The sequence below is a fragment of the Phalacrocorax aristotelis genome, chromosome 19 (genome assembly GCF_949628215.1).
Source record: "Phalacrocorax aristotelis chromosome 19, bGulAri2.1, whole genome shotgun sequence".
Taxonomy (NCBI): Eukaryota; Metazoa; Chordata; class Aves; order Suliformes; family Phalacrocoracidae; genus Phalacrocorax; species Phalacrocorax aristotelis.
The window spans coordinates 7,193,740-7,220,998 of record NC_134294.1 but is presented as its reverse complement, the minus strand read 5'-3'; the positions used below and the strand labels follow the sequence as shown (position 1 = coordinate 7,220,998).

General features: G+C 37.8%; 1 protein-coding gene across 24 annotated transcripts in view; it reads left to right on the top strand.

Annotated features, from left to right (window-relative positions):
- Positions 1-27,259, top strand: part of GNB1 (G protein subunit beta 1) — a 43,885-nt gene that overhangs the window by 5,207 nt on the left and 11,419 nt on the right. For 8 of the 24 annotated variants that reach the window (XM_075114330.1, XM_075114343.1, XM_075114326.1 and 5 more), the window contains exons 2-7: positions 13,917-13,979; positions 15,433-15,484; positions 22,407-22,514; positions 23,185-23,223; positions 24,974-25,080; positions 26,885-26,948. In XM_075114330.1, the coding sequence (XP_074970431.1) occupies positions 22,458-22,514; positions 23,185-23,223; positions 24,974-25,080; positions 26,885-26,948 (267 nt within the window). In that variant the 5' untranslated portion in view covers positions 13,917-13,979; positions 15,433-15,484; positions 22,407-22,457. Of the gene's footprint in view, positions 1-13,916; positions 14,059-15,432; positions 15,485-22,406; positions 22,515-23,184; positions 23,224-24,973; positions 25,081-26,884; positions 26,949-27,259 lie in introns of all 24 variants that reach the window. The other 16 variants (XM_075114349.1, XM_075114335.1, XM_075114350.1 and 13 more) reach the window with 3 other exon arrangements.

The following is a 27,259-nucleotide window of genomic DNA, read 5'->3' as shown; positions in this document are numbered from 1 at the left end:
GTAAATTACTGTGGAAAGCTTCCTAGTACAAAAATATGGACACTCCAAAATAGGTTTTGAAGCAGACTACCGCATTTTTATTAAAGCACTAGAAGAATTCTGAGTAGAGAGAAAGATGGTTAGCCTTTCAATAAAAATACACATTGAAAAGTATTTTTGGGAACATGAAGATCAGGTGTTCTTGGCCTGTTTTTTTAACAGCTGACCATCTAAAAATATGTTCTCTACAATTCTTGTAGGACTATATTTGCTTGTATTAAATGCTTGTGTCCATTGCATTTATTAGAGTGATATATTGATATTATGATTTGTTTGCCTCTTGAAATATAATGAAATATTTCTGCATGTCTGGAAGACTGCAGTTGGAACCTTGACTGCACTAGGTACAGGGGGTAATGTTTGTCTTTTCCAGTATGTTCTTGGACATCTTCTTTCTTGAACCCAGCTAGAGAGTAATGATATGACAATATTCACGCGTGCCATCTGGAAACAGCTGAGATATGGTGCTGCTTCCTGTGTATGTCTTAAGCTCAGTGTAACTGGTGTGCTGTAATTAGATGCTTACATGATGATTTTTATGTGTAAGCAAAAAAAAAAATATTTTGGGGGGCATCACGGAAGTGTAATTTGTAGGGAGTCTTGGAAATCATAACTTCAAAATTTTGAGAACCAAAGAACTGAGTGCTCAGGCCAGTGATGAAAATCCTGGACAGAATTTAATGTGGCAGCAAACAAGGATCCCATGCAAAATGTTACACATTGACCTGGCTCTTGACATTTTAGTTCATTGGGGGTGGGGGGTAGGAATGACATATCACAGGAATAAGTGCTTGGGAAAGCAGTTACAAAGCAAATACTGCTGTTTAGATGTTGCCAGATTTAAGTCGTGTTGAAATCCAATACAAATAACTATAGCATGTTTAAAATAGGAATGTTTCAGAAGATGTTGTAGGTGTTCAGAAGACCTGGCTTTGGATTAATGAACAGGTTATCCTCTGTCAGGTGTGCCATGGTAGTTATCCATGCCTGCTCTTCAGATTCTTCAGACTCTTCAGGTTCATGCAAGGTTATTCAAAAAGCGTAGCCCTTTTTAATGGTTGATGAAGTGAATCCCAGTATCTCAAGCTCAGTGTAGGCTGAAAGGTTGCATATAGATGACTCCTTTGGGTCAGCTAATGTTGGAAACTTGCTCGTGGGTCTGGGTCCTGGTTGGCTTGTGGGCAGGCAGAATCTGTAGGTTAATATCAAGGTGTCTGAGATTTCTTACTGACTTGAATACTTGGGTAGACTTGTTTTAAGATTATGTTTTCTAAACATTTTTTGGCTTAAGAATTGTTGACAAGGTATTTTTGTCACTTGTCACAGACTTATGAAAAGCTATAGTTATTTTTTTATTTGGTGGGACTAAAGGGTTAAAATTTGGTCATTCTGTGCTGTGTCTGTTTTGGAACCCTAATAATGGATAAGGGAAAATGAGGCCGAAGACTTGCAGGTGATCTGAGGGAGCTCAGAGGAGACAATATAAGGTGGTTCTGTAATCGACAGTGGTAAAGAGAGGCTAAATCTTCAAACGATTTTTCACAGATAGTATTTAGAACTTGGTGAGTAGAAAAATTAGTAGCAGACAATAAAGTGAAGGGAAAGAGAGTGATTAAAAAATCTAGTTGCCATTTTAATGTGAAATGCAGTTCATTTCTGCAAGTAGTTTGCATGAAACTGCTTTATTAAAATATGTATTTTTGTTTCATTAAGTAGAAATTCAGCCTGTCAAATCACTGTAATTTCTAAAGGTTCTGTGTGTAAAAAAGAAATACCTTCTGTATGTTATATGGTTTAACTGAGTTGTAGATAACTAAATATTTTTCTTCAGTGTGTTCCTACACTGATCTGAGGAAGGTTTGCCTAAAATTTCTTCCCAGTTATGTTTATCATGTCTTTCTCAGATGAGAATGTTTTCGATGCCTTCTTGAAAACTGCAGTAATGCCTGCCAGCACTCCCAAAAAAGGAAAATATTAATTATCTGTAATTAGATGGATTAGATAACTTTTTTGTAGCTTTATGTAATGTGGTCCTATATTAAAAACTTTGTAAGGATTTTTGTCACTATTTTCAGCTCTTTCTTCCCCCCCTGCCCCCAGCAAAGGGCTAAAAAAAAATGTAAAGACAAAATACTTCTCTCTGGAAACTCCTGCATGGCGTCTATCAAAGTAGTTGTGAATATTTTACCAGTTCAGGTATCGGTGATGATTTTGCTCATCATCATTACAAAACCAAACTGTATTGAGTATGGGGGTCTAAATAAGAGATTTTGCAAGGCTTTCTATATGACTTCCAGAAAGGCAAACACCCACAAAGTTGACATCACTGACAGGAAAGCCATGCCTTACTTCTGTGGCTTGTTTTTTCTTCTGTTACAGTAGGCTTAATTACAACAGCTGATGCCAATTATTTTCTTTCTTGGTAAGAAAGAGAGTTTCTGCTTAACTATTGCAGGTGGTCTGTTAATTCTGTACATCTTTTTCCTTACTGCTTTGCTGGCTGCCTTGCCTGTCTTGGGCTAGATTTAGGGAACAGTCTTAGAAGTCTGTTCAGTAACATGTGCCCTGTGTTCATCCTGACATTATTGGCAGATTTCAATAAATCCTAAAGAGTTTATCTGAAATTATTTGCAAAACCATGAAGTTATTTGACAAGCTGAGTGGGTTTTGTTTCAACATTTCATAAAAATAAAGCAAATTTCCAACACTGCTCTGAAAGAAGGATTTTTAATTGTGGACTTCAAAATTGCAGTTTAACTTCCATAGAAACTGAAATACATGTGCCCAGTACTAATGGTGTATGCTCTACTATAAGACCTTTCTCACTGGGGTGTCTGTGGTAACACAGGCTGTATTTCACTAGATGTCTCTTGCTGAGGGTTACTGAGCAAGCTGTTGAGATTACAAATGTTTTTGGGGGTTGTGTGATATCATCTGTCGATGTTGTGCCTTACAAGCTACTACCTGAGGTGTTGCTGCCCTTTTGTAGTTGGTGGGGAACGGGGCTTTCTTCTGGAATTAGAGGAATTGAACTGCCCTGCTATACTCTCTTAAAATTGGAACACTTTGTATTCAAGTCCAACCACTTGGACTTTTGTAAGTATTTGAGGGATTTACCAAAACAATTGAGGGAGAGGAGCAGGGTCAAAGCTCCAAGGTTCAAAACGTACAGAAGATGGTGTGAATGAGCTTTTTTTGTTGATGAAGAGATCTTAAAAGTTAATGCTTGGTTATTTTCAGCATTGACCAGAAGTTCCCAAACTTATTTCATAGTTTGATACGTGTGCAACACTAATACTTTCTAGTAAACTAATGCAGTAAGTCTGGGTTTCTTGCCACATATGTAAAGTTCTGTTCCATTTAAGTTTATTTAAATTGTTGAGCTGATACCTCTTACCTTCAACCACTTGGTGTTAACTATGTGTTGGCCATAGCAATGCTTGAATCTCAGAATAAAAAAAAAGGAAACTTATGTTTCAGTATATAAAATACCATGATTTATAACTGCATAATACAAAACTTAGTATATGATGTGTTTCTAGTGAATGAAGTAATAGCGCTCAACGAAGCAGGCCTATGTGTGCTTCAAGATGCTGAGAAGAAATCAGTTTATGGTCCTGGATTTTTCCTGTTCTGTTCCCAAAACTGTTTTCTTCAGATAGCCTAACTCATGTGTTTGGAGGGGGGTGGTGGTAATTTTTTCTGTTTGTCTAGAAAAACAAAGTAGATGTGATAGTCTGCTGAAACCTTTGGTACTCAAAATAAGACTATACTGTACTAATTAGAGAGCTCTTTTTGTTGGAACATATGTTTGATATTCCTGTTGCACATTCTTTGTGAATTGGTAAAATACTGGAGTTACGCTGCTGTCTGTTTAACAAAGGTGTTGTCTGTACAAAGATCAGGAACACTGTGCTTGATGATTATGGCAATTTAATTGTGCTTCAGGTTAGTAAGTCCTGAATTTCACTACAAGTTGTCAGATATTATCTGGCTAGCAACTGAAAGCTTGCTGTAGAAGTTAACATATAGTACTTCGGTTAAAAGACTGTTAATACTTAAAGGAAATAATATTTAACAGGAACAATTCAACAGATTTAAAATCTTGACAAAGTAGTGTATCTTTAATAGATGCTTGAAGTTGGAGAAGGTTTTTTTTTTGTTTTCTGTTTTGGTTTTTTTAATGTATGAAAACTCAAATATCCTAGAAGCTTTGGACAGTGAAGTCAAATTGGTTAGTACAACTTACTGTTTTCCTTTTTTCTTGTGTAGACAATAGGTGAAGCTTCAGCATTTCATGAAATACTTTGGTTTGTCCTACAAAAAGATTAATTGCTGATATGGGGGAGGTGGAACTTGTGTGGAACCTGCATTTGGGGCTCTAGTAGCTGGGCATAGTAGTTCACAGTTGTGAGTACTTAAGTGTTTGATTATGCAAAGTCTTTCATTAGTCTTGAGTTTGACATACTACAAACTCAGGATATCCAAGATTCAATTACATAATCATCTCGGAAAGAAAAGTCTCTATCCTTATAATAAAATGGGGTACAGTATCTTGAAGAAAAGGAGAAAACATCTTTAAAACACTATAAACTCAAACTTTGTAGAATGAAGCTCTTCCAAACACTTTGGAAATCTTAGGCAAGTCCTCAGATGTGTGAAGATGCCCAGTAATCTTCATGCTTGCTTCTAGTCTGACTCTTCTCTCTTCCCTGAACTCAGAAGACAGAATTCATACTAAATCAGGTACTGGAAATTCCACTTTTTGTTTGCTATCCTGGGGATCAAATATAGAGCATTTGAACAGGTTTTTTTGAGATAAGATGGGATGTTAAGCTGCTAGTTAGCAGTGACTACCTCTTTACCTGGATACTTCCCATGGAGAATTCAAGATTTAATTAATTTAGTTTTGATTTCTCAGTCTAATTTATCCTGTAGTAATTTTTTTTGTTGATGTTCCATATCCTTGCAGTTGTGAATTAAACCCAGAAGGGCTCGCTCTGGGCAAGCCAGTTATTGCTGCCCTCTGTCACAAAAGGTGTCATAGACAACTGCTGTTCAGCAGCTGCCTTGCCAGTTCACAAATTCGCATGTTAAGGAAACCAAGATGGCAAATATTTTATTTTCATGCACCGTGCTGCAAAACTGTGATAGTTTGGCTTCTGGTTAATGAGCAGCTTGGCTCTTACAGAAGATGATGGACCTTATAAAAGCAAGCTGAGGTGGAAGCTGGAGTCAGAAACAACAACTGTTTTTCCCAAGTCAGAATCCTTAATATTCTGTATAAAGTAGAAGTGGCCTGTCTTCAAAGCTTTCTCCCCTCTGTTTCTAAAAGGCGAAGGTGATACACTGTCTACTGCAGTTAGTGTTTTCTGTTTTAAAAACAAAACCACCTTCTCAAAAACCCAAGTAGTTTTGCACAACAATAGTGTCCAGGGGCTCCAAATAAACATGGAGCAGTGCTTGGATAAAGGGGGTGTGCAGAGGATCAAGGAAATCAGTGCAGCACCTTAAGAGTTACAGATTTCAGCTAACCTTACTGGCTGCTGGCTTTGTTGAACAGACTTTGCTTTTTTGACTTTGTTTTGCATGTATTTTCTTTCCCTAAAATAGATCGGATTATCTTCTGATGCTTCCATTTTTGTTTTTCTTAGTTAATTCCCACCGTGGTTCCTAATCCTAGTAGTACTTTACTTGTTTCCTTTTTATGATATTTTGCTCTTTATTTTGATCACCTAACCAGAGGAATACAACTGCTACTTAAAGACTAATGCCAGAAGTTTTAAGAGGGTAAATGCAGTACTATGGAGAGAAGAATGTCCAAGCGTGAAAGCAAGTATTTCCTGCTGTACTTTTGTGCCTTCTGTTGTGATGCTGCCCCTGGGCTGCACTTGAAGTTTAACTTTCATATCAGCATTAAGCATTGTTGCTTTGTCGGTTCCCAAACACTGCTTCTCGGTCTAATATCTTCAAGGTCTCCTGTGTTGCTCTACTTTTCAGTCTGTCAGCCTTGCTTTTCTTGTTCCTGTTCTTGTCTACCTTAACTTATCCTGTAACAACAGTATGTATCAAAATACAGCAATTACGGGGAGAAATCAATGAGCTACCAGGGGGTATAAATCATTGCTATCAAAACTGATGGAACTGCTTGCACATTGATTAAAGATGGGTTATGTTGATTGCAGGGCTGGAGAGCAAAGCATTGTTCAGTCTCTTTGGGGTAAAAAGATTAGAGAAGTCATGCCATATTTTAATCTCTACTGAGTATTCTTTTATCTGCTAGATGCATATAATATGTTTTGTTGATTTTTAAGGTCCACTGAAATACTTTTTGTCTTCACACTGGTGCTGGGAAGCAGTTATTTCATGGTGTAGTGTAACTTCTTTCTAACAGTGCTCTGTTAAACTTGCTGAAGAACAGTGTTCTGTTTGAACACCTAAATTCTTAATTTGATGAAGTAAATATATTTTTTTTATTAATTAGCAGAAGCGCGGGTAAGATCTTTAACACAGTTGTAAAGAATGAATGTTTTTCACTTAGATGACCTCTGGGGCTGTTTTGTACCGTCTGTGTAGCAGAGGCACAGAGAGAGCAGACAGTTTGTCCAAATGTCTTAACTGCCGTGTTTTTGTTGATGCAGGATGTGATGGTCAGAAGGTAGTTACCAAGTCTTGTCCAGCCTGTCTCTAAGATGGGGTGCCTTTGTTGCTTCTGCTGTATTTTTTAATTATTATTTTAATAAAAGCTTAATAGAGTAAAGCTTGCTTAGTTTCTCAGAGCTCTCTAAGTCAGAGCACAAAGAATCCATGTTACTGAAGTACTCTTACAGGGTTCGATCTTAACAATGAAAGGCATTTTGGGTGGAACACTTATCTGTATGGTAAAGCACAATTCAGATTTGATAGAACATGAAATAGCTTGCTGCTTCTGGAAACACGATGTGTCTTTTCATGAGTGTTTTGAGGACCTTAGTGCAGTGAGACTAATGAGTATCTCAGTGGAAGTCTGTGTCTACATGGATGGATGAGGGGGATGCTTTACAGAAGCAAAATTGTCCATAAAAGACCACCTTTTATCTACGAATGTCTCCCTTAGCTCAAGAATTTGGGTATGTTGATTTGATTTGCTATTTCTTCTAATTTTAAAATGGTATGACTTTTAAGGATGTAAAAAGTAGCATTGCTAAATGTAGCATTCTGAAAGTTGTACTTTTTTTAAATGGGTGTAGATAGGAAGCAGCTGATTCTCATTTGACTGAGTTGACTCTTTACGAGCTGGCATATGTAGAATGAAATGGATGATTCAGCTCCTGTTGATAAAATAGTTGAGCGGAAATTTATGGAAATACAAAATACAATAATGGGCATTTCTACTAACTTTCTGTGCTTATGCATGTACACAGTCTTACTGATTTTTTTATTAGCAAAAATAGACATGAAAAATACTATTTTTATTAGGGTTTTGTTTCTGGTTTTTATATTGCAAGTGATCACATAGCCCATTTCCTTCTCTAATGTAATAAATATTGCAGTGAAGATCTTAACGTACCTACTGATGTCACCATAATGGTAATATCTGAAACAATGCATGGTTTTTAACAAGGTTGAGAAGATCATGCTAATACAGATGTGTTGGCAAACAGAGCTGAGAGAAATACCGTTCAGGCTTTCAGAAAAGACTTGTTCTCTTGCACTTTTAACCCTCAGGCGGTGGCAGCTGATCCACCTGATGGATTTGATTGTAATCTTCAGGATTTTTGTACCAGGAGGTGGTGTAATGCCCCTCTTCTGCACCAGGCTTTGCATCTAGCTGTTCATTTACTTGTGAATTCAGTGCAACATGATCCAGTCACATGCTGTGCTCTCCTCATCATCTACTGTGAATTATTTGGGGAGAGCTTGAGCAGAACATCCTGACGATAGAAAAATACATCAGTCTTCTGAGGGCTTCTTGAACAGATTTAAATCACAGAAGATAAACTGGAAACCTACTGGAAAATTGGTATACACAAAAGTGACTTTTAAAAAACAGTTTTTGGAAACCTCATGAAAATTGTTATGAATTATGTTTCTTAACAGGATTGCAGCTTACTATAGGCATGTTCTTAAATTGTGGCTTGCAAACTTGGTTTGATACCTGAATAAATGTGTTTCTAATGTTGACTTTTACTAAAAAGAAACAAGTATACGTATTTAGGTGTGCAATGTGTTTTCACTTGCTATGTTATGATTCTGTCACTGATTTGTCACACTGGGATGATATGTAAACTGGTCCTACAACAGCATGCTTCTATTTCTAGCTTCTGGAAGAAAGTGTACTGTTTATAGCTTGCATTCTGAGCTGCCCTAAACCTGCCACCTATAGATTCAGCTGATCTAGATAAGAGATTACATGTTTTCTGAAAAGATAATATCCTGATACTGTGGCATTACTTTAGGTCACCTGGAGAAAAAGTAATGCATTTCTTGTTTTGTTTCTGGTTTGGGGTTTTTTTTTGGGTGATACCCCACCCCATTTTGTTAAACTTCTGTGCAAACACATTGCTGATAAGACTCCACGTGCCGGGCAACATTTCTATATCTGACTTTACCTTTCTCTTTTTTCCTCTTTTTGCCTCCTTAACGCTTCTAAATCCAAACTATGAACCTTATCGTTCTTAGCAGCTTTCTAGATAGCTCCTGCTATGCATGTCTTTGTCTTCTTAAATAAAGCTCTTAAGCATTCCTTATGCTAAAAGGCTTATGTCAAAAACTGTATTATTACAAAAAACTTCATCGTAATTCCATGGCGATATAAATATTCTGATTTTAAAACACGTAATAATTGTAAGGAACAATGGTGTCTGGACAAATAACGCACAGCCTAGTTGACTGATGTTAGTGGGCCTGAGAAAGTAAAACATTTTTGATTTGTCCCTACCAGTTAAAGTGCAAAGTTGTTTTTGGGTGGGGTGGGGTGGTTCCCCCCCCCCATTAAAACCTTGTTTTTGTTTCTGCAGCTCATGAATAGTTAATTGTGTGTTGCTGGACAGGTGTTTGGATCCAGCAGTATTTGGTTACATATTCTTAGCTTTGTAGCTACTTCTCTGTTCGTGGCAATAGTATTAAAGTAGGACTGCAATATCCCTGTTGTGCATGTGCTTTGCCCTGTTCAGGTAAGCAGAGATTCTGGTCGGTTCACAAATGAAATGAAAATGCCAGTGAAAACTGGAGGTTAATGATAAGAATTGAAGGAAGCCATGGAAGATGGCAGTTGAAGTGAGAAACAACTGCTCAGTTACTGTAAGGCTCTGCAGATAGAAGCATCTAGTAATAAACGCTTAGTCATTTCTGTGCTGGTTAATTAATAGTAATATATTCTCTTTCAGTGCTGCCTGGGTTTTGTTTTTCAGTCTGAAGGGAGATGTCTGGTCGTATGTGACAACAAAATTGCTTGGTTTTGGATAAAGGGATACTTTATTAAGTGGCAATTTTCAGTAACTTATTTTTCTGGCAAATATAGCTAGAAATTTATGCACAAGGAGGTTTAAGTTTCCCTGACTTACTGTGTTGTTTTTTTTTTTTTCTGGGGGTTGTGTGTTTTTTTTTTTTCCAATTGTAAGATCAGGAAAGAAGATGGCCAAAAACATCAGTGGCCAGTTTGATAAAATTGAAGCAGTTTATCAACAGGTGTGTTGCTCTCCAGAAAGAGTACTTACATATAGATAATTTTGAACAAGGAATAAAACCTGAAGTGTTGGCTTTTGATGTTCCTAATAAATTTGTTGAATGCTGATACTGAATATCAGTAACTTTTATTCTTAAAATAAGTTAGCTTCCTATGCCCGCCCCTTATCAGGAAGTGTTAGAATGCTCTTAAATGTGAATTTCAGAGCAAGGCAGAAAAGAGTTGTAGTTAGGAAATCTTTTGACTTGGGTTGCTAAAGCAGCAACAGTTATTAATATTTGTGAACTACTTCAAACATCTAAGACCCGTCTTTTTAAAAAGTGTGATTTTAAGCACTTGGCTTTAGGCATCTGTTAAACTTGTAATAATAAATAATAAAAATAAACTTGTAATCGGTTCTTTTTTTACATAAATTCTCTGCTGTACCTAGAATTAAGATAGCTTGCAGATGCATTTAGAAATGATTAATAAAGTGACATGTTACAGTCCAGATTTTTATACTTAAATATTGCATCAGTATGACTTTTTAAAAATGTAGGTCATGGGATTAGTATCAGAAAAAGTGCACAAATTTCTTCAGGAGGAAAGCACTTCCAGATTTCTACTACTAAAGATAGGTAGGGAAGAGGGGAAGAAAAGGCATTTCACTTGTCATTTAGGGCTGCAGCTTTATACTGTGAAGTTACAAGTGGAGCTTGAATGTATTTTCCTCAATCTTCTGCATGGAGAAGCAGGTGAAGATTTAATTTACCAGAAAAACTTGTCTTCAGACAGAGCAAACACAGCAAAACCTAGTTTTTAGAATTTTGCATTACCAGGTATTCTGCAAGGGTTCTTTTATGCACAAAATCTCCTAATTATTAACATCAGTGACCCCTGTAGAAAGCTGCCTAGTTAAAATGGGACCTGTAATTCAAGATTTGAGCTATATGTAATAAAGAGGCATTTGTGATATCAGTTCATTTAGTTACAGGTATTTTTAGCTTGTGTAATTACTATTTTGTACTTGCACGCTATATTCAAAATGAAAATTTGTTAGCTCTTTAACCAGCTAATGTCACTGTTGCATAATGAGCATTAACTCTTACTGACCTGATATTCACTTGTTCTGTGTGTACTTAACACTAATATATGGAAAAATGTCGACTGAGCAAAATGACCACTTCAGCTGGAAACTTGGCAGTTCTTCAACACAAGAAGCAGCCAATACCTCCCACAGAAATGGTTCAGCCATGCTAGCCTTTGACTACAAAAGTGTTTTCAGTAAGTTTTAGGAGGACTTGTACAACTAGCATTGTCTACTAGGATAGTCAGTTTTGCAAAACTGTTGGTAAGGTATCGCTTGCTTTTCAAAGCTTATGTGCTTGGAAATTATGTTTCCAAGTAAGTTATGGCAGCACACATGTATCCCAGAAAGAAGATATCAAATAAATGAGAAGGGGTTGTATCCATTCACTTGAGCGTATTTAGATTTATGAATTTGCTATGAATTTATACTTCTGTAAGCTATCCTTCAAAGCTGCTCTCGCAGGAGGTGACAGCAGAGACTAGGCTTTCTGGAATACAGATTTGTACTCAACAAGGAAAGTCTGAACTAGAATTAACTCTTGGAAGAGCATATACACATGCAGGTATCAAAACATCCTTCAAGCTTCCAGCTAACTGATAGAAATGTTTATCTTTATAGTTAGGACCAAACCATCAAACTGGGGGTAGGTTGTGGTTTTTGGTTTTGGGTGGGGTGGAGGTTTTTTTGTGTGTGTACGGAATAGTCTTGAAGCATAGCTTTAAATTTCAGACTTCTAATTACTGTTGCCTGGTGGCATAATTGGAATTTCATGTTGTTGGCAGTGATTTGGAAAGGTCGTGTAATCTCTTGGGCATCAAGATACTGTTCTGTGCTAATAATCAGCTATGTAGACTGTAAGAAATAATTTTAATAAACTAACTTGCAATTCCCAGTTTCATAGATGTTATCTCATAGATGTTATATCATTGGGGTAATAAGTGGTGGGTACCTGAACAGAAGCATCTGCCTGCTAAATTAGTGACTGCTTGCTTACATACAGCCCTTGCTTGGGTGTAGGGTGTGTCCTGTGCATGTTGATAAAGAAGATACAGTAGATCAGCAAAGTAACTTCATTTGCAACTGTTGCTTTACCTTAATAGGAATACTGATATTTGCTAGTAGGTTTTTGGTTTTGTTTTTTTTTCCCCCTCCATTGAAATTATCTCTGAGTGCCTTGGACAAAACAACCTTCTGTGCCACTCTTGCAGAAGGATGTGTTATGCAGGAAATTTTAAAAATTGAAGTGGTGTAATGGTCATGGAAACTAGTTTTTACTAGTGTTGACTGAGATCTGTTTTAAACTATGTTCATAAAGCCACTCAAAATACACGTTTACACAGAAGGTGACACATGTTGATAAAATCCCCCTCTGAGCCTTCTCCAGGCTGAACATGTCTCTCAGCCTCTCCTCATATGAGAGATGCTCCAGTCCCTAAATCATCTTCAAGGCCCTTCTCTGGACTCTCTCCAGTAGCTCCATGTCTGTCTTGTACTGGGGAGCCTGGAACTGTACCCAGCACTCCAGATGTGGCCTCATCAGTGCTGAGCAGAGGGGAAGGGACATCTCCCTTGACTTGCTGGCAATGCTTTTCCCAATGCAGCGCTGGATGCTGTTGGCTGTCTTTGCCACAAGGTAGCATTGGGGGCTTGTGTTCAGCTTGCAGGGAGCCAGGACCCCCAAAACAAGAACTGGTGTGCCTCTCTTGGGGACTGGTTTGGGGAGGGACCCTTCCTGCAGCTGTGCTGGATACTTCCCTGAGGTGTTGCCTGTGCTCTATCTGTGTCCCTGAAGCAAGGGCAGCAGCTTTCGAAGTCTGGCCAAACCTTGTCCTAGGGGCTGAGCCAAACTCTTGGTCTTGTCTGATGTGCCATGCCTGGCCTCATGCCAGGTTATATATGACTTGATGACGTGTTTTAAGAAGTGGGAATGCTTTTGCTGTGGTTCAAATATTGGCCTTTGGCATCTAGTCAATATATGTGTAAAGCAGCCTTTAGAAGGTGTGCGGGAGGAATTAACATCCAGAACACTTGGGTTTTAAGTCTCATTGAAACCATAGGTCAAGAAGAAAAAAGTATTTGTGCATCTAATGGCTTTGGAGAGGGTGGCAATGAATGTATTTCGTCTTCTTAGGAAGATGCTTAATTTTGGAGGGTTGCTCAGATTTGCTATGATGTTGAAGTAAAATACTTCTAAATGCTTTCCCTACGCTTCAAAATCCCTTTTCTTCCTTTGTTTCCTCTTTTCTTCCCTGCTTTCCCCAACCTTGGGAAAGAAGTTCTAGTCTCTTCTGCAGAAGTCTTTTTGATGTGGAGACTTGTGTTCTGGTGGATGTTGGAACTGAGCGAAATTTTTAGGCTGAGTTGTCACCTCAGGGTACTACTTCAACATCTTTAAAGAAAAAAGAATATTAGGCTGATAGGAGTTAGTGAGTACTTGTAGTAGGGAGGTTTTACGCAGAAACGGTGATGCTTTTGCCTTCTTGAGATACTGTTTTTTGTCCAAACTGCTGTGCTGCTTTACTTGGAGCAGAAGGCTGTGGGAACATGGGGACACCGGGTACACCAACCATGCGTAGGGCTGGCTGACCTCCAGGTGCTTTGGTCTAATGGTTTAACCACTTGAACCATGCTTAAAGTATTCTGTGGTACTTTTTGTTCTCTCCTCTTTTAGAAACCCCAGTTCTTGATGTTGAGAACCTCAAGCTCTCAGCTAAGCGGGGTCGGGTCATAAGGGCTGATTAAGGCAGAGTATATGAACCTTGTTACAAGAACTCTTTCTTTGCTGAACCAGTACTGTGGTGTGATGAATGAGCTGGCCTGTAATTTTCATGTCGCTTTTACCAGGCTACATTTTAGCTAAAAATGGAAGCTGTGGTAATGCAGATCTTTTTTCTTAAGTAGCTTGCCTACTTCTGTTCTTAAATGAGCTCCATCTGTAATGTAGAATTGCAAGTATCTCAGTTGCCAGGATTGCATTCTGCAGCCATCACAGGATGCTTTCAGCATACCCAACTGAAAACTTAACCTGGTTTGAAAAATAAACTGAACTTTGTGGAAAAGTTTGCTGTTATGCTTCCTTACGCTTCTTGCAGGCTGGTTAAAGTAGCTTTTTTCTTTTGTTTTTGTTTTTCTTTTTTGCAGAAGGCATATGAAATCTGCAACACCTCTCCTGCATTAATGAGGGTGCAGCGCAGGACAATAATGGTGTGTGTTTTGGCCTTTGCTGTTGTGTATTCTGTGTGCTGTTAGTGTTCCAGCATAATTTTACTTGTTTACATTTCAGGTAATTCTTTTAGAATTTCATTAGATTTCATTCTCTCTGCAGTGTGGGCAAATTTTTGTGTCAAGACTTCTGAAAGTTGAATGTAGTTGATCTTTTTTCCAGAACTTAAAATGGTCATGTCATGTGTTTGTGTCTTTGGGGGCGATGAAGTTTGGCCTCTAAGCGTGAGATACTGTTTTATGTCTAAAAGTGTGTTGTTCTGGCAGTAGCAAACAAAACTGCTTATACTGTGACGGTTTCATAATCACAGTATTAAACTCTTCATCTATAAATGAGCTTGGATGAGGATGACCCATATCCGAAGTAGCTTAACCTCTATACCAGACACTGAAGTGGTTTGTAAATTTTCCGGCTAATAGTGAACTGTAAATCAGAAAGATGTATTATATCTAAGCATTTTAGTTTAAAGCATATGAATTTGTAGACTGGCTTTCTGATTTAAGATTATTTTGCTTCAGTACATTCTTGCTTCGTGCTCAGAATAATCTTCCACTGTCCTGATGCAGCAGCTTTGAAGATCTGCACTCGGGTGTCTGACACCACCCATATAGCCCTTGTCTTGCTGTGTGATAGAGGCAGGTCACAGATGTTTGGAACGTATAAGCGGTTGTCAGTGTTTCAAATCGTGAGGTGAAATATAATTATTACTTTGTGCTGCCAGAGGAAAAAATTGTTCCAAAGTTTCTTGCAAGAAATTTTTTCACCTTGCTACAAAACCAATTTGTACATTGAACTGTTAGTCTTCCAGACTGCAAGTTACTTAATGTGTCGATTTTTACTTTTTAATATCTTTAGCAATTAGAAGTTGTAACTCTTCTTCTAGAAGAGTGTTGTGCTCTCACTTGAGCTCATTAGTAGGAGGTTTATGCAACTTCTTTTAATAAAATAGTTATCCTGACGTTTAACTGTGCTTGGAAAGCAAGCATACCTCAAGAACAGTATTGAGCAGAAATAATTTCAGTGCTTTGAACATGCAGATTGGGGGGGGGCACTTTGTAGTGCAGGGAAAATTTCGGCCTTGTATGAGTGAGGCAATGTTTTGTTACAATCCTAAACTCTCTAATAAATAGTATGGACTTGTGTGTCACTAGGGGAGGAGAATTAATGATCTGAGGATTGCAAGAGTTTTCTTGGAAAAAGAATGTTAAAAGCTTCTTGACACGAGCAAGTCTTTTGGTTATGTTAGCATTATTAAAGCAATGCCCATTTCCTTTGTGAAGTCAAGCTGGCTGTTTAAGTTAGCTAATGAAAAATAGTCTGTGCTTTGATAGTATTTTAATTTTTGCTAGATTTGTTAAGAAATTGGTGTTATTTCTTGATAATTGTACTAATTCTGGGTTTTTTTGTTTCCCCCACCCCCTCCCCTCCCCCCAGAATTTACATGTTTGACAGCAGAAGTTGGCTTTCTACTGTAGTGAGAGAAAATGTAAGTAGATAACTAAGGTAATTTCTTTTTTTCTAGTGCTTGAGAAACTCATACAATTTTTAAAAAGTGGGTAGCGTCACATTTTTAGCTGTTAATCTGTGCAAGCCTAAAGTACCTGTTTCCTACTTTAGCATGTGTACTCTTATGTCAACAGGAAGGATTTTAAAATGGCCAGGAAACCTGCTAAATAATAGATGTTAGTGCCTGCCTTATTTCAGAAATGGAACTGGCAAAGCAGAGGGAGACCATAGATGAGACTGTTTCATCTCAGTGGGGCAGGGAACTGTAATAAATAAAATGATGAGAATAGTTATGCTCTCATGAATGACAAATTACTTATCCACCGTGTTTGACAACAGAAGACCAAATTTCTTTTGAGCGAAGTGGCTCTTGTCAGAATGTTCTTTTCAATGTGTCAGTATTATTTAAACAGACTCTAAAAGTTTGAGTTTATATTCTGGGTAATCATAATTATTACTAATATTCTTGGAACAGTGACCCTTCATTACCTTCCAGACTAGAACATTGAAGGTTGCTGCCTCTTGTGAAGCCCCTTAGGCCGTGAGGAACATTGCTGGTTAGTCATGTGTTGTGTAGACAGTGCTTCCTCAGTTAAATTTGTTAATGTCAATTACTAAATACCTGTTTTTCCAAATCAAGCAGCAAGCTAGCCCTGTCTCTTTCTCTAAACCTGTCTTATGAGGTGTTCTCTAATTAGTCACCTCAGTCAACCCCAGGCACCTCCAGTGTTCTTTTTGGAGGAGCTGAAACTGAACACAGTGTTTCCAGTGTAGACAAACCATTGCTTTCACTCACTGGCATTATATTTTCAGTTTTTTCCATCCTATTTTATATATAACCTTTGGTTTGTTTTAACTAGTGCTGGGTATTAAGCCCATGTCTTCGAGCTGTTCAGTGCATGCTCTACAGGGTTTTGCTTCTTTTCTAACAAAGCTTGTATCACAGAAGCTTGTCTGATTCTGTGCATTTCTTATGTTGTGTTCCTGTATACCTCTTCTATGATTTCTAATGAAAATTATCTATACCTTTTCTTGGTGAGCACCAGATCTGGAGATGTGTGTGCTTCAGGATCAGATGGCACCGCTGAATTTGTTTGTCTTCTACTCTGAATCATGTAAATGGGAGAGAGAACACCTGAAATTTGTTTCACAAGCAATTCTGATCTTACTGTGTTTTCTAGTGAATAAAAGTCAAATAGGAATCAATACATACTTCTGGTTAAATAACAAAAAACCCTCAGCTTTTCAAAGCCAATATGACATCAAAACACTGGAACTAGTGGTGGATTGTGTATAATCCTTTGTCACTGTGAAAAATGTACAAGCTGCTATGCATGTTGCTAATAGGATTTATGGTATCTAATAGATTAGCACAGCTTCATTTAATCAGATGACCCACTATGAGACTGTCTGGTAGGCATAACATGAACTTATTAAGGCTGTAAAGTTTTGGCTATGTTTATGCAAATGATGTGTTTTGCTTTTCTTCTGGCTCTTTGTTACGTATTGGAGTGATGTGTATTAGCAGGAAAGATGCTGAGGGAACACGTATCAGACAGCCTATTCATTTGGGAGAAAGGTGATTTGGCTAACCTTATGAAATTACTGTACTTGAGTAATACTGTAACAATAAAAATTTAAACAGTCCGTGTTACCAGACTTTGCATCAACAATGGCTTGGTGGGATTACTGTGCTTTTTGGCAGTAGTAATGTGTAGTAAAAATACCGTGTAGCAAATGAAGTTTGGCTATCAAGGGATAGAAGTTCTAAATATTTGACTTAATGATAGCTGTGATTTCAAATCTGCAGTCTCTTCTTTCAATCTGTAGAGATTTTTCACAGGACAGGCTCTTCAGGAGAGGATGGAAGGCTCCATTGTTTTTTTACTATTTTTCATAGGAATGGTGTGAGAAAATTAAATATTTAAAAGTGTTTAGTAAGCATTGCCTCATTGCTGTTACCAGGTAGTTTTAGAGAGGAATCATACTTAACCCAATAATATGTTTGGGTGAGTTGTATTCGGCTCTTCCTATTTGTCTTATAACGCAGGCAAGCATCCGTCTACATATAAATGTGATGGTATTAATGATACCTTGGTTTCAGTGACTGGGCTTCATTAGATAAACAGTTTGAGCTCCAGAAATGACATGAAAGTTGTAACAATGAAATGAGTGAATTTGAGTTCTTCCTTAGTCTCTGAATTGTTCTGTCACTGTTTTCTGAGTAGTAACAAAATAGGTGAAGTCAATACTTGATTTTTTTCGATGTGGGAAACAGAGGAATAAAGTGACTCTTCTATGATGAGAGACTTGGGTTGTTTGGAGTAGTGAGGAAGAGTAAACTACCTTGCAAGTACTCATATTGTTGTCCCTAGCAAGAGGAGAATTATCTACAAGGTATACTTGTCAACAAGATTACAGGGGATTAGGCTTAGAGCAGAGACACTTAAGCACTTCAGTCTTTGGAAAGGTCTGGAGTGAGTTCAGCAACGTGAATGTGTTATTTGTGAGAAGCCTGCCTTCAAGAACGCAGTAACGTATTCAAAAGCAAGTAAGGTAAGCATGAGTTTGGCTGCTACCTATTTCTTCACAGCTATGGTGATAATTTGGAAAAAAGGAGTGTGGAACTTGAGTAGTGACTTTTTGCATGAGGTTTGCTTGCTTTAGAAATTCAGTAACTTCTTTCAAAACCCCAGATATAGAAGCATAATCTGTATCAAGCTTACAGTTTCTCCTAGAAACCTTTATTTAAAGTCGGGTTAAATGCCTTCAGAACTTGCCAGGAAGAAAGAATATATTTCATTATATTCAGTTGTGCTAGTTTGCAATGGACATAGATCATATATTGAACAGTCTTTGCTTGTTACTTCTGTGTCTGTAATACAAATAAATCTGTATAAAAATTTCCCACGTATCAAGAGTGACAACAGACAAAAATATTTGTTTTCCTGTACGTTTTCCTGACCTTACCTGTTGTTCTTGCTCTCTCAAAGATTTTTTTTTTTTAAATGCTAGATACTAGTAAGCTCTGCTGATTTACAGTATAGCTGAAAAGTACACAAGAGGATGGAACCCTTTTTTCCCCCCCATGAATCTCATATTTCTGCCATAAATTTAATTGCCTAAGCATTAGTGTAAAAGAAATAAAGGAATAGTCAAGTTGGTTGGCTGGTTGTCCCATAAATTTTACAGTCTGCTTCAGAACACTCCTATATTTTAATGCCCTTGGCTTCGTTAGGATTTTTGTTTCCTGAGTGTTAGTGAGTTCAGTCATGTTGGCAGGAATTAGAACTTCCTGTTGATGTTGAAACAACAAAGACTACAAAGGGAATGTGGAAATCTGGTTTAAACAATTCCTATGGTTGCTGTCAGAAATGCAGTTCAGAGTTTGGAGTTGCTTGGAATGCATACAGGCTAACTTGTAACTCTGAAAATGTATCTAGCTTCAAGATATGAACTTATCATATGGATATATGGTATTAGAGATGGGAAAGACATCAAGGGTTGTACGCATTCAGCTACTACTTGCCATGCAGCGAATATTGAAACATGAGTCCTACCTAGCAAGTGTCTGAAGGTTAAGATCCTTTATAGAAGCTGCTTTGGCGATAGTAGCTGTGTTCCTTGAACTCCTTGCTGCCTCTGATAATGGAGACTATCTTGCATGTATGTGTAAAGGTTTCTGTAGCGTTGGCAAACCATTTTGGAATTGCTCGTTAAAAGGAAGCTTTCCCTAAAGACTTAGCGAGTGACTGTCTTGGTGTGGAGTTCACAAATGGAGCGTTTTAGGAGCTTAGCTGCACAGTATGTAGAGCAGGTTACGTATACGCATGCCTGGCTAACTGTATGCCGAAATGCATTTATGAAATTACTCCGGAGGTTGGGTTCCATTAGCGCGTTCTTACAGGTTTTGAAGGAGTGTGGGTTGTTCTGGCCCTGCGTAAGGTGGGACTTGGAAGAAAACGGAGGCAAAGTGCTGAGGCGGAGTACTGTCTTGAATTTGACGTGAGGGCTGGGAATCGAACCTGTGTTGTGTAACAGAAGTGTACGTAAGTGTAATGAAGGTTTTATTTGTGTAAAGAGAGACACGTACATGCTCGTTAAGCTATGATATCTCATCAAACAGGGAATGTGGCTTATGTCCTTTCAGTTCATATGGCTGTATCAACATCACTGTGTCTGTTACTGCAGAAGACACTCGGCACTATTGGGCTGCCTCATCTGGCTTTATCATTTGCAGTAGTACCCTTCAGTGCATGCTATATTAAGCAATAAGGCACAAGCATGAAATAAGCTTGTATGATTTGTTTTAAACTCAGTGTATGCAAATAATCCAGAATGAAACTACAGGGTTCAGTTTCTGTGAAGCGAACTTCCTCAATATGTGACTTCTTTCATAGGATTAGTGTTCATCTCCTTAGGCCTCTTCGTGTTCCATGCAAAAAAGTTTTGTTTCATTTAAATGCAAGAGAACTCTATTGCATAGTGCACGAATTCCGGCAGAAGTAAATCGGCGCTATTTTAAACTGTACGTTACAGGAGAAGGTATCTGCGGTGACTGATGTTGGATTGTTCATCCTATTATATTTTTAAATAAAGCTGCATGTAAATCTTCAACGTAGTACCTGTAACTCTGCAGCTGGAATTCTGGTGTCCTAAATCTTTATCTTAATCCCGTCGTTGAGTTGCTGTGACCTTGAGCAGAATGCTTAAGTTTTGGATCGTAATTCCTTTCTCTGAAATAGGAATGATAGTATCTTTAAATTCTTTGTACTCTGTCTGGAGAGGTTGATATTTGCTTAGCAGGAAATGGGCTTATATATTAACTTAGAGAACTGCAGAAATAGAACTGGATATAAAAAAGCTAAAATATCTGAAAATTTGCTGTTTATTCTTAAGAGCAGTGTTTAGGGTTTCTTAATTCCTCTATGACAAGAGTAGTCCATACTGTTTCACAATCTGTGTGTGAACTACACAGGAGCTGTAGACAGTGATGACTGCATGCTAAAAACTGTACAGAGACCCAACCACAGTGTTGCGTCTCAAATGTAGAATGAACAAAACATCTTGAGGAAAAAAGAACATTCAAAAGAAAAGAAGGTGGTTATAGGATAATAAAACACTCTTGATGGGCTTTGTCTTAACTGGATTTTGGACTAAGCTGAACAAGCAATCTTAAAGGGGCTTAAAGATAACCCTGGAACCAGAAGAGAGAAAGAGGAGACCTAGTTTCACAATAAAGTGAAAGGGCTTTGAAGTTGTGTGAATGGAGGTTTTTGAGACAGAAGCTAACTAAAATTCCTTTCCTAAGATATTTTAGGCTTCAGAGGAGAGTATACATTTTTAAATGATGGTATGACAAGATCTCACATTTTTCCTTGAGGTCCTCGGTTTGGAATACTAGCTACTGTGAAGAGAGCTCAGAGATAAGTCTGGTTATATGGGATAGCAATATTTAGGGAATGTTCAAGCCTTAGTAACTCTTTTGAAATTTCTTTCCCTTTGACAGTGATGTTTGCTCTGCTGATTTAATTTGCCTTCACAATATGTTCTCTGTTACTGTGACTGAATGAAAATTTGGAATTTATCCTCATCTTTCTCCTTGGGAAGAGCTTTAGGAAAAAAACAAAACCCACATGCCTGCAAAGATTTAATCAGCTTATTTATCTTAACAGAATAATATGCAAAGCTGCTAGCAAAGCATTTGCTTTGTTTAAAAGTAGAGGGTTAATTCTGGCCAATAAAATATTTTTAAAAAACAACACTAGCAGTGTTTATTTATAAACTCCAGGTGCTCTATGTAGCATTTGAAAATGAAACTGATCATCTTGTTCTGCAATAAAAGAGAAGCTTCATCAGCATGTTTCTTCTGCATCTTATATTGGTATCAGGCTGTAGAGATGTTAAAAACTTTACCAACAGCTGAGTTTTAGGTATGGAATGCTAGTGAAAATGCCAACAATATCTTTCTGGAACAGTGACTTTTAAAGATAAGTTGTATGCTTAATGGAAGATATCTGTATGCTTATTACATTGCAAAACAGCCCAATAGTTTTGGAACTCTGTAGGCAATAGTTGAGGGCGTCCAGTGGTAGTTATGTTTTATGGAGCCTCTGCCTTGCTGGCTACAGAGTACAGCAGACAGAGATACGTGTTAGTAATTTGCTGCTTATTAATGCTAGGAAGATGGAGCCTTCGAGGGGGAAAATGTCTGTTGGCAGTGGTTTCTCAAACTTCTACCCTCAACCTAACATTCATAAAATACTCATTTTATTCTGACAACGTGTTAATGCTAGAATCCATTCTGGAAATCTCAGGGAGACATTTTAGCAATTAACAAGTAGGATCCTGAACAACATTTGTGAGTGATCTCCTTTTATCCAGATATCAGAACATTTCTCATAGCTGCTGTGTTACAGATAGCATCATAATAAGTCTTCCTACAGCATTTTGCAAGTGCTTGTGTTAGTCTGTAAATATTTAAGGTGCTTATTCTTCAATAGGAAGATTCCTTAATCTATTCTTAAGACCTACAGAGAAGTTCTGACTTTCTTCTCTAGCGTTAGTGTTAACTGCTCATTCACTCTTGGGAAATTTCAGTTTATACAAAACTGAATCAGGAAAACAGTAATGAAAAAATGCAAAAAGGGAGGCCCGGAGGAAAGAAATAAGTCCAAATGATATTTTAGTTACTGTGGCTGGAAAAAAGCTAAGCATATTTGTGTGTGCTACCACCTTATTCTGAAGACATTTCAGAGACGTATTTTCACCTGTATTCCAGTACTTCTAAAACAATCTGTCTTATTTCAAGTGCTGTTTGAGGTGATTGAAAGAACTTGCCATCTCTAGTAATTTCAAGCTGTGACTTCTACTAATGCTCATTATTACCACCTGTCTTTCAGATTTCTGGTTGTTTCAGAGGTGGCAGTGAAGTGCACCTTTAGCACAGGAAAATGAGTGAGCTTGACCAGTTACGCCAGGAGGCTGAGCAACTGAAAAACCAAATCAGAGTATGTATTGTGTCAGTGGATCATGAAGCCACAGCGCTGATTAATGGTCGTTTGTGTGTCTTGAGGAGAACAGACATGGACAGAAATCATGCATTAAGTTAAATGTATTCACAATGTCAAAGTTAATGTTGTGGATGTTTAGAAAGGGCAAGCACATGTAACTGCTTTTGGAAATTGCTTTTTGGTTTTTAATATTGATTAGAAAATAAGTTATGCAAATAATGCTCAAAATGGATTAGATAAAAATGAATGTTTACTGAAGGTTTTCTGAGCTTGGCCATAACCAATGTTAAGCACCACCCACCTTATAATAAGGTCAGCTATAAGGTTATTTAGGGCTTTGTCCAGGTCTTGAAAACCTCCAGGGATACAGACTGCACAGCCCGTCTGGACAAAGCAATTCCATTGCTTAACTGTCTTTGTGGTGAAAATCATGTTACCTTTCTCTCAAAAGAAAAAGAGCATTTTGAAGTTAAATGCTCAATGTGCTCAATGTGTTTTGACAGCAGACAGCATGTTATGTTCACGCTCCAGTAAGGGTGGGGTCGCCTCTGGATGACAAGCAGAAATGCTTTCTGAACCTTGTTTTGAGGGTGCTTGATGAACTTGATAAAACGGAGATAAAGAAATGTACAGAACTTCCAATTTCTCTGACTTTCTTCTGTTGCAGGATGCTAGGAAAGCATGTGCGGATGCCACCCTGGCTCAGGTAAGCATTTTAACAGTTTAATGTGAATTATGAAAATTGGTTTCCTTTACAAAAAGAAGACATGGTTTAAGGAGGTAAGTGCAAGTGAATATTTTTTGCCGCCTCCATCAATTTTCAAATTTTGCCTTTAGGTGGTTTCTTCTAGAGAAAGTACATTGTTTGCATTTGTCCACTTGCTGAGAGTGGTAGCCTTGAGCAGTAGTTTCTTCAAGAAGTGACTCAGGGCACGTCTCTACTGCTCCATGGCACATCGTGCAGGGGAGCCCCAGTGTCCTGCTACAGACACGGCAGTGGTACAGTTGTGTTACCATCATAATCCGAACCAAAAGACCTGCTGAGGTTACTGATTTCCACATGATGCTGCACTTAGGTCTGGACTGCGAGCCAATACCTTTGCATCTTGCTGTAGTTTCGCGTTTTGTTCCTATTGGCTTGGCCTCAGTCAATATTGGCTTGGGGAAAGGGAAATGTACTCTTGTAATAAATCTCATGGAGATAAGGTGGGTTTTCTTCCTAGAAATCTGGTAGGAATTTAGACTGAAATAGATTATTATGGCATTGGAAGAGGGGGCAAGCCTTTGCTTTTTTCCCCCTATATGTATCATGAATCAGTTTACTCTTGTCACCTACTTCAGTCCATTTGCTTGAATATTGACTATTAATCCTTTGTGTCTGATTTAAGATAGTTGGTACAGAAGTGATTAATGTGAATTTATTTAAAATGTCACTAAAATATCAAGTACAAAAGTAATACCAATATTTATTGGAGTCTGTGTCTTGTGATGTCATTTTATGTGGGGAGCAATGCTGAGTATTTTCCAGGGTGAGAGTATGGAAACAGGAAAAAAGAAATAAAGAAAAAAACCCCACCCCAGGGTTTCAGTATTAGTTAATATGAGAGGTGTCCACTATGAAAGGAGTTTTATGTCAGGGGAACATTCTTATCTGTTCATCTGAGTCCTAAGCTGTGTTGATAGCCTTTGAAAAGAAGCAGAGATCTTTGCTCAAACGCACTTGCTAAAGAATTTTGTAACATGGAGACGCGAGAAGTATGGAGACGTTATCCACAAAGTAACCTTAGAAACTCTGGATTTGTTGTGATGTGTACTGCTTACAGTACTGGAAATGTTTTCTGGTTTGTTGTTTTATTTTAAACTGGTACTTCTGTCCAGACTGGAGGACTTGTATTGAATTTAACAGTTTAAGGACAGCTAAACTACTTCCTCGCTTTGCTGTTCTCTTATTCCAGAGACTACTTTTAACTTCTGGAAGATAAATAAATCAGGAATACTACGAATTTAGTAATCCCATACTTGGAAAGGAAGGCCTTTTGGATCTGAAAGAGTGTTATTAATTCATCCTTTAAAAATGGAGACATGTTTAAAGCCTGATGGACCTCGCCATACCCATTATTCTGGGAAAAAAGTTAGATTACCATATCTGTCTGTATAGGAGTAGAAAACTCAGATCAAAGGTCTGAAATCCTAAAAGTCTAAGATGATGGGACCTAAACAAAGTAATTTCTGAGAGTCTTTATAAATGCCATAGAGAGGATGATTTCTTCATTTGATAAAGACGTATTACATAAAATGATGCAACTTGATTAGGCAGTTTTTAAAAACTCAGTCAATATTCAAAATGTGGGACTTTGGTCTGCCCTGGTTTCTCATTTAAATGTAATTATGCATGATGTGTTACTTTTGGGACTATGAAGTGAAAAATTCATTGTAGGAAACCATTCCTGTTTCAGATCACAGCCAATATTGACCCAGTTGGGAGAATTCAAATGCGCACTAGAAGAACGCTCCGGGGACACCTGGCTAAAATTTATGCAATGCACTGGGGGACTGATTCCAGGTGGGTGCTAGCGATACAAAATGGGATCATGTGGTTTCACTGTTCTTTGGAAAGTCGAGTGCTCAGGACTCTTATTTTTCCTGTTCCTACCACTAGGAACTACGAGTTCCAAGAGAATGCAGACAACCAAGAGAATTCAGAAACACTTAATACCACTTTTTCCCTCCTAATGTCCATGTTTTTGTCATCCAAAAGTAAATTTGGTGCCAAAATACCAGTCTTTGTCTACTTGCCTGAAAAACATAGTTGTGGTACCACGTCAATTCTGAGGAACTGTGGAGATAGAGTAGATTTCATTATCAGTTGTCTTTTTTCTTTAAATGCTTCCTGTTAACTACTGATGTTCAGTTAGAGAGAAATTAAATGATACTAGTAACAGCTACTTTCATTTTCTTTTCTTTACAAGAATTTTAAGGCACACAATGGCAGCAAATGTTCAAATGTCAGTTAAAAGAATACATTGCTGCTTCCCTGCAGGAACAGATTAAAAAAAAATTCCCCTTAGGATTTTTTAAGTTACAACTAAGGAGTTTAAGTTACATCTAGCCCCTTTCTACTGAGTAGATATTTTCAAAGGAAGCTTGATATTGTTGAAGTTACCTTCTTACCAAATCTGTGGAAACAAGCTGTGCCTTGTGGAAGAACTGCATGACCTCTTGTATGTATGTGTACAGTAAACACAAAAGAAAAATAAGTGCTTAACAAAGACAACAGTATGCATGATGAAGAGGAAAAATAATTCATGACGTGTTATACTTTCAGTTTCTGAATTGATTAGTACTTAAAAGTCAGAACGAACACAATTATTTTGAGTTCAACTTCAGTGTTTTGCAGCTCTGTTTTCTGCACCTGTGAAAGAAGCTGATTTCTCACAGATATGTAGAATTCATTGCTTCAGGCATCCCTTTGGCACGTAGCTTATTTAAAAGAAGGGGATTCAATTTCTTGTTTGGCAAAAGTGATTCAAGGCAGCTTTAAAATATAGAGCTCTAAAATAGAGAGCAAAAATAATGCAAAGAGACTGGAGCCCTTCGATGATTGCACTGTATTATTCAGCTTGGAAATGGTCAGAAGAAGATGCACAGAACAAATTTGGATACCGTATTGGAGTATTTTATTCAAAATTACTTAGCAAATGTGGAGACTAGACAGATTTTTCATGTCAGTATACCTGATCTATCTTCCAACACATTAGAAAGCCGGTAAGAGCGCTTCGAACAATGAATTAGGTACATCATGTTTCAAACATGATTGCTGGGGGGTGGATTGAGGTGGTGTTGATTTAGCATCAAAATCTTCCTCATGCTACTCCTTCCATTATTGATATCTTTGCTTTTCACTTTCATTTCCATTGCATTTCAGTGCTGACATTCATTCAGGGTTTTTGGACCTCTGAGAACTTAAATCCCTGTTTTAAAAAGAGGAAAAAGGAAAACACGTTGATAGTGTAGATTCCCAAACTCAGGGAGTCGGAAGCCTGTGTATAGAAAGCAGAAGCACCGATTCCACACACTTTTTCTCCCTCAGTTTTCAAGATTGAGATGTTTGTTGCACGGCTACAATTTGTTCTGCAGTCAGCATGCGTTAATATGTAGGTGTTCCATCACACATTTCCATAACATTTTAGCATTGAAACGGACTATTTGCAAAATTATTTTTATAGTGTTGATAACTGAATTGGGTAATGCAGCTCTGTACTAAAATGGTTTCAAGTACCTTGGCCTTGATAGTGGAAACACCATCGCAACGATGTTCCTTCTCATCTTCCCACAGTGATTGCATTTACCTCCTGTTTTCTCTCCAGGCTTCTAGTTAGTGCCTCCCAGGATGGCAAACTTATAATTTGGGACAGCTATACTACAAACAAGGTAAGACTACCTGATGTGTTGCTGTGGAATTCAGTTGTAAATACAAAGGAAGGAAATGTTACCTGTCATGATTTTGGCTGTGTTACTTTAATAGTCCTAAGACTATTGTTTTGGAGAATTTGAAATACAAAGTTTGCATTTAAATAATATAGCCATGTCTTCAGTGCTCTATGTATGGAAATGTGCACCGCAACTGGAAAAGAACGAAACACTTAATTTCAGAGATTGTTTTGATTTTTTTTGTGTTTGATACTGCAGAGAAATTGATCAACAGAGAACAAGAGGTAGTCAGCACGTTGCACCAGAAAGGT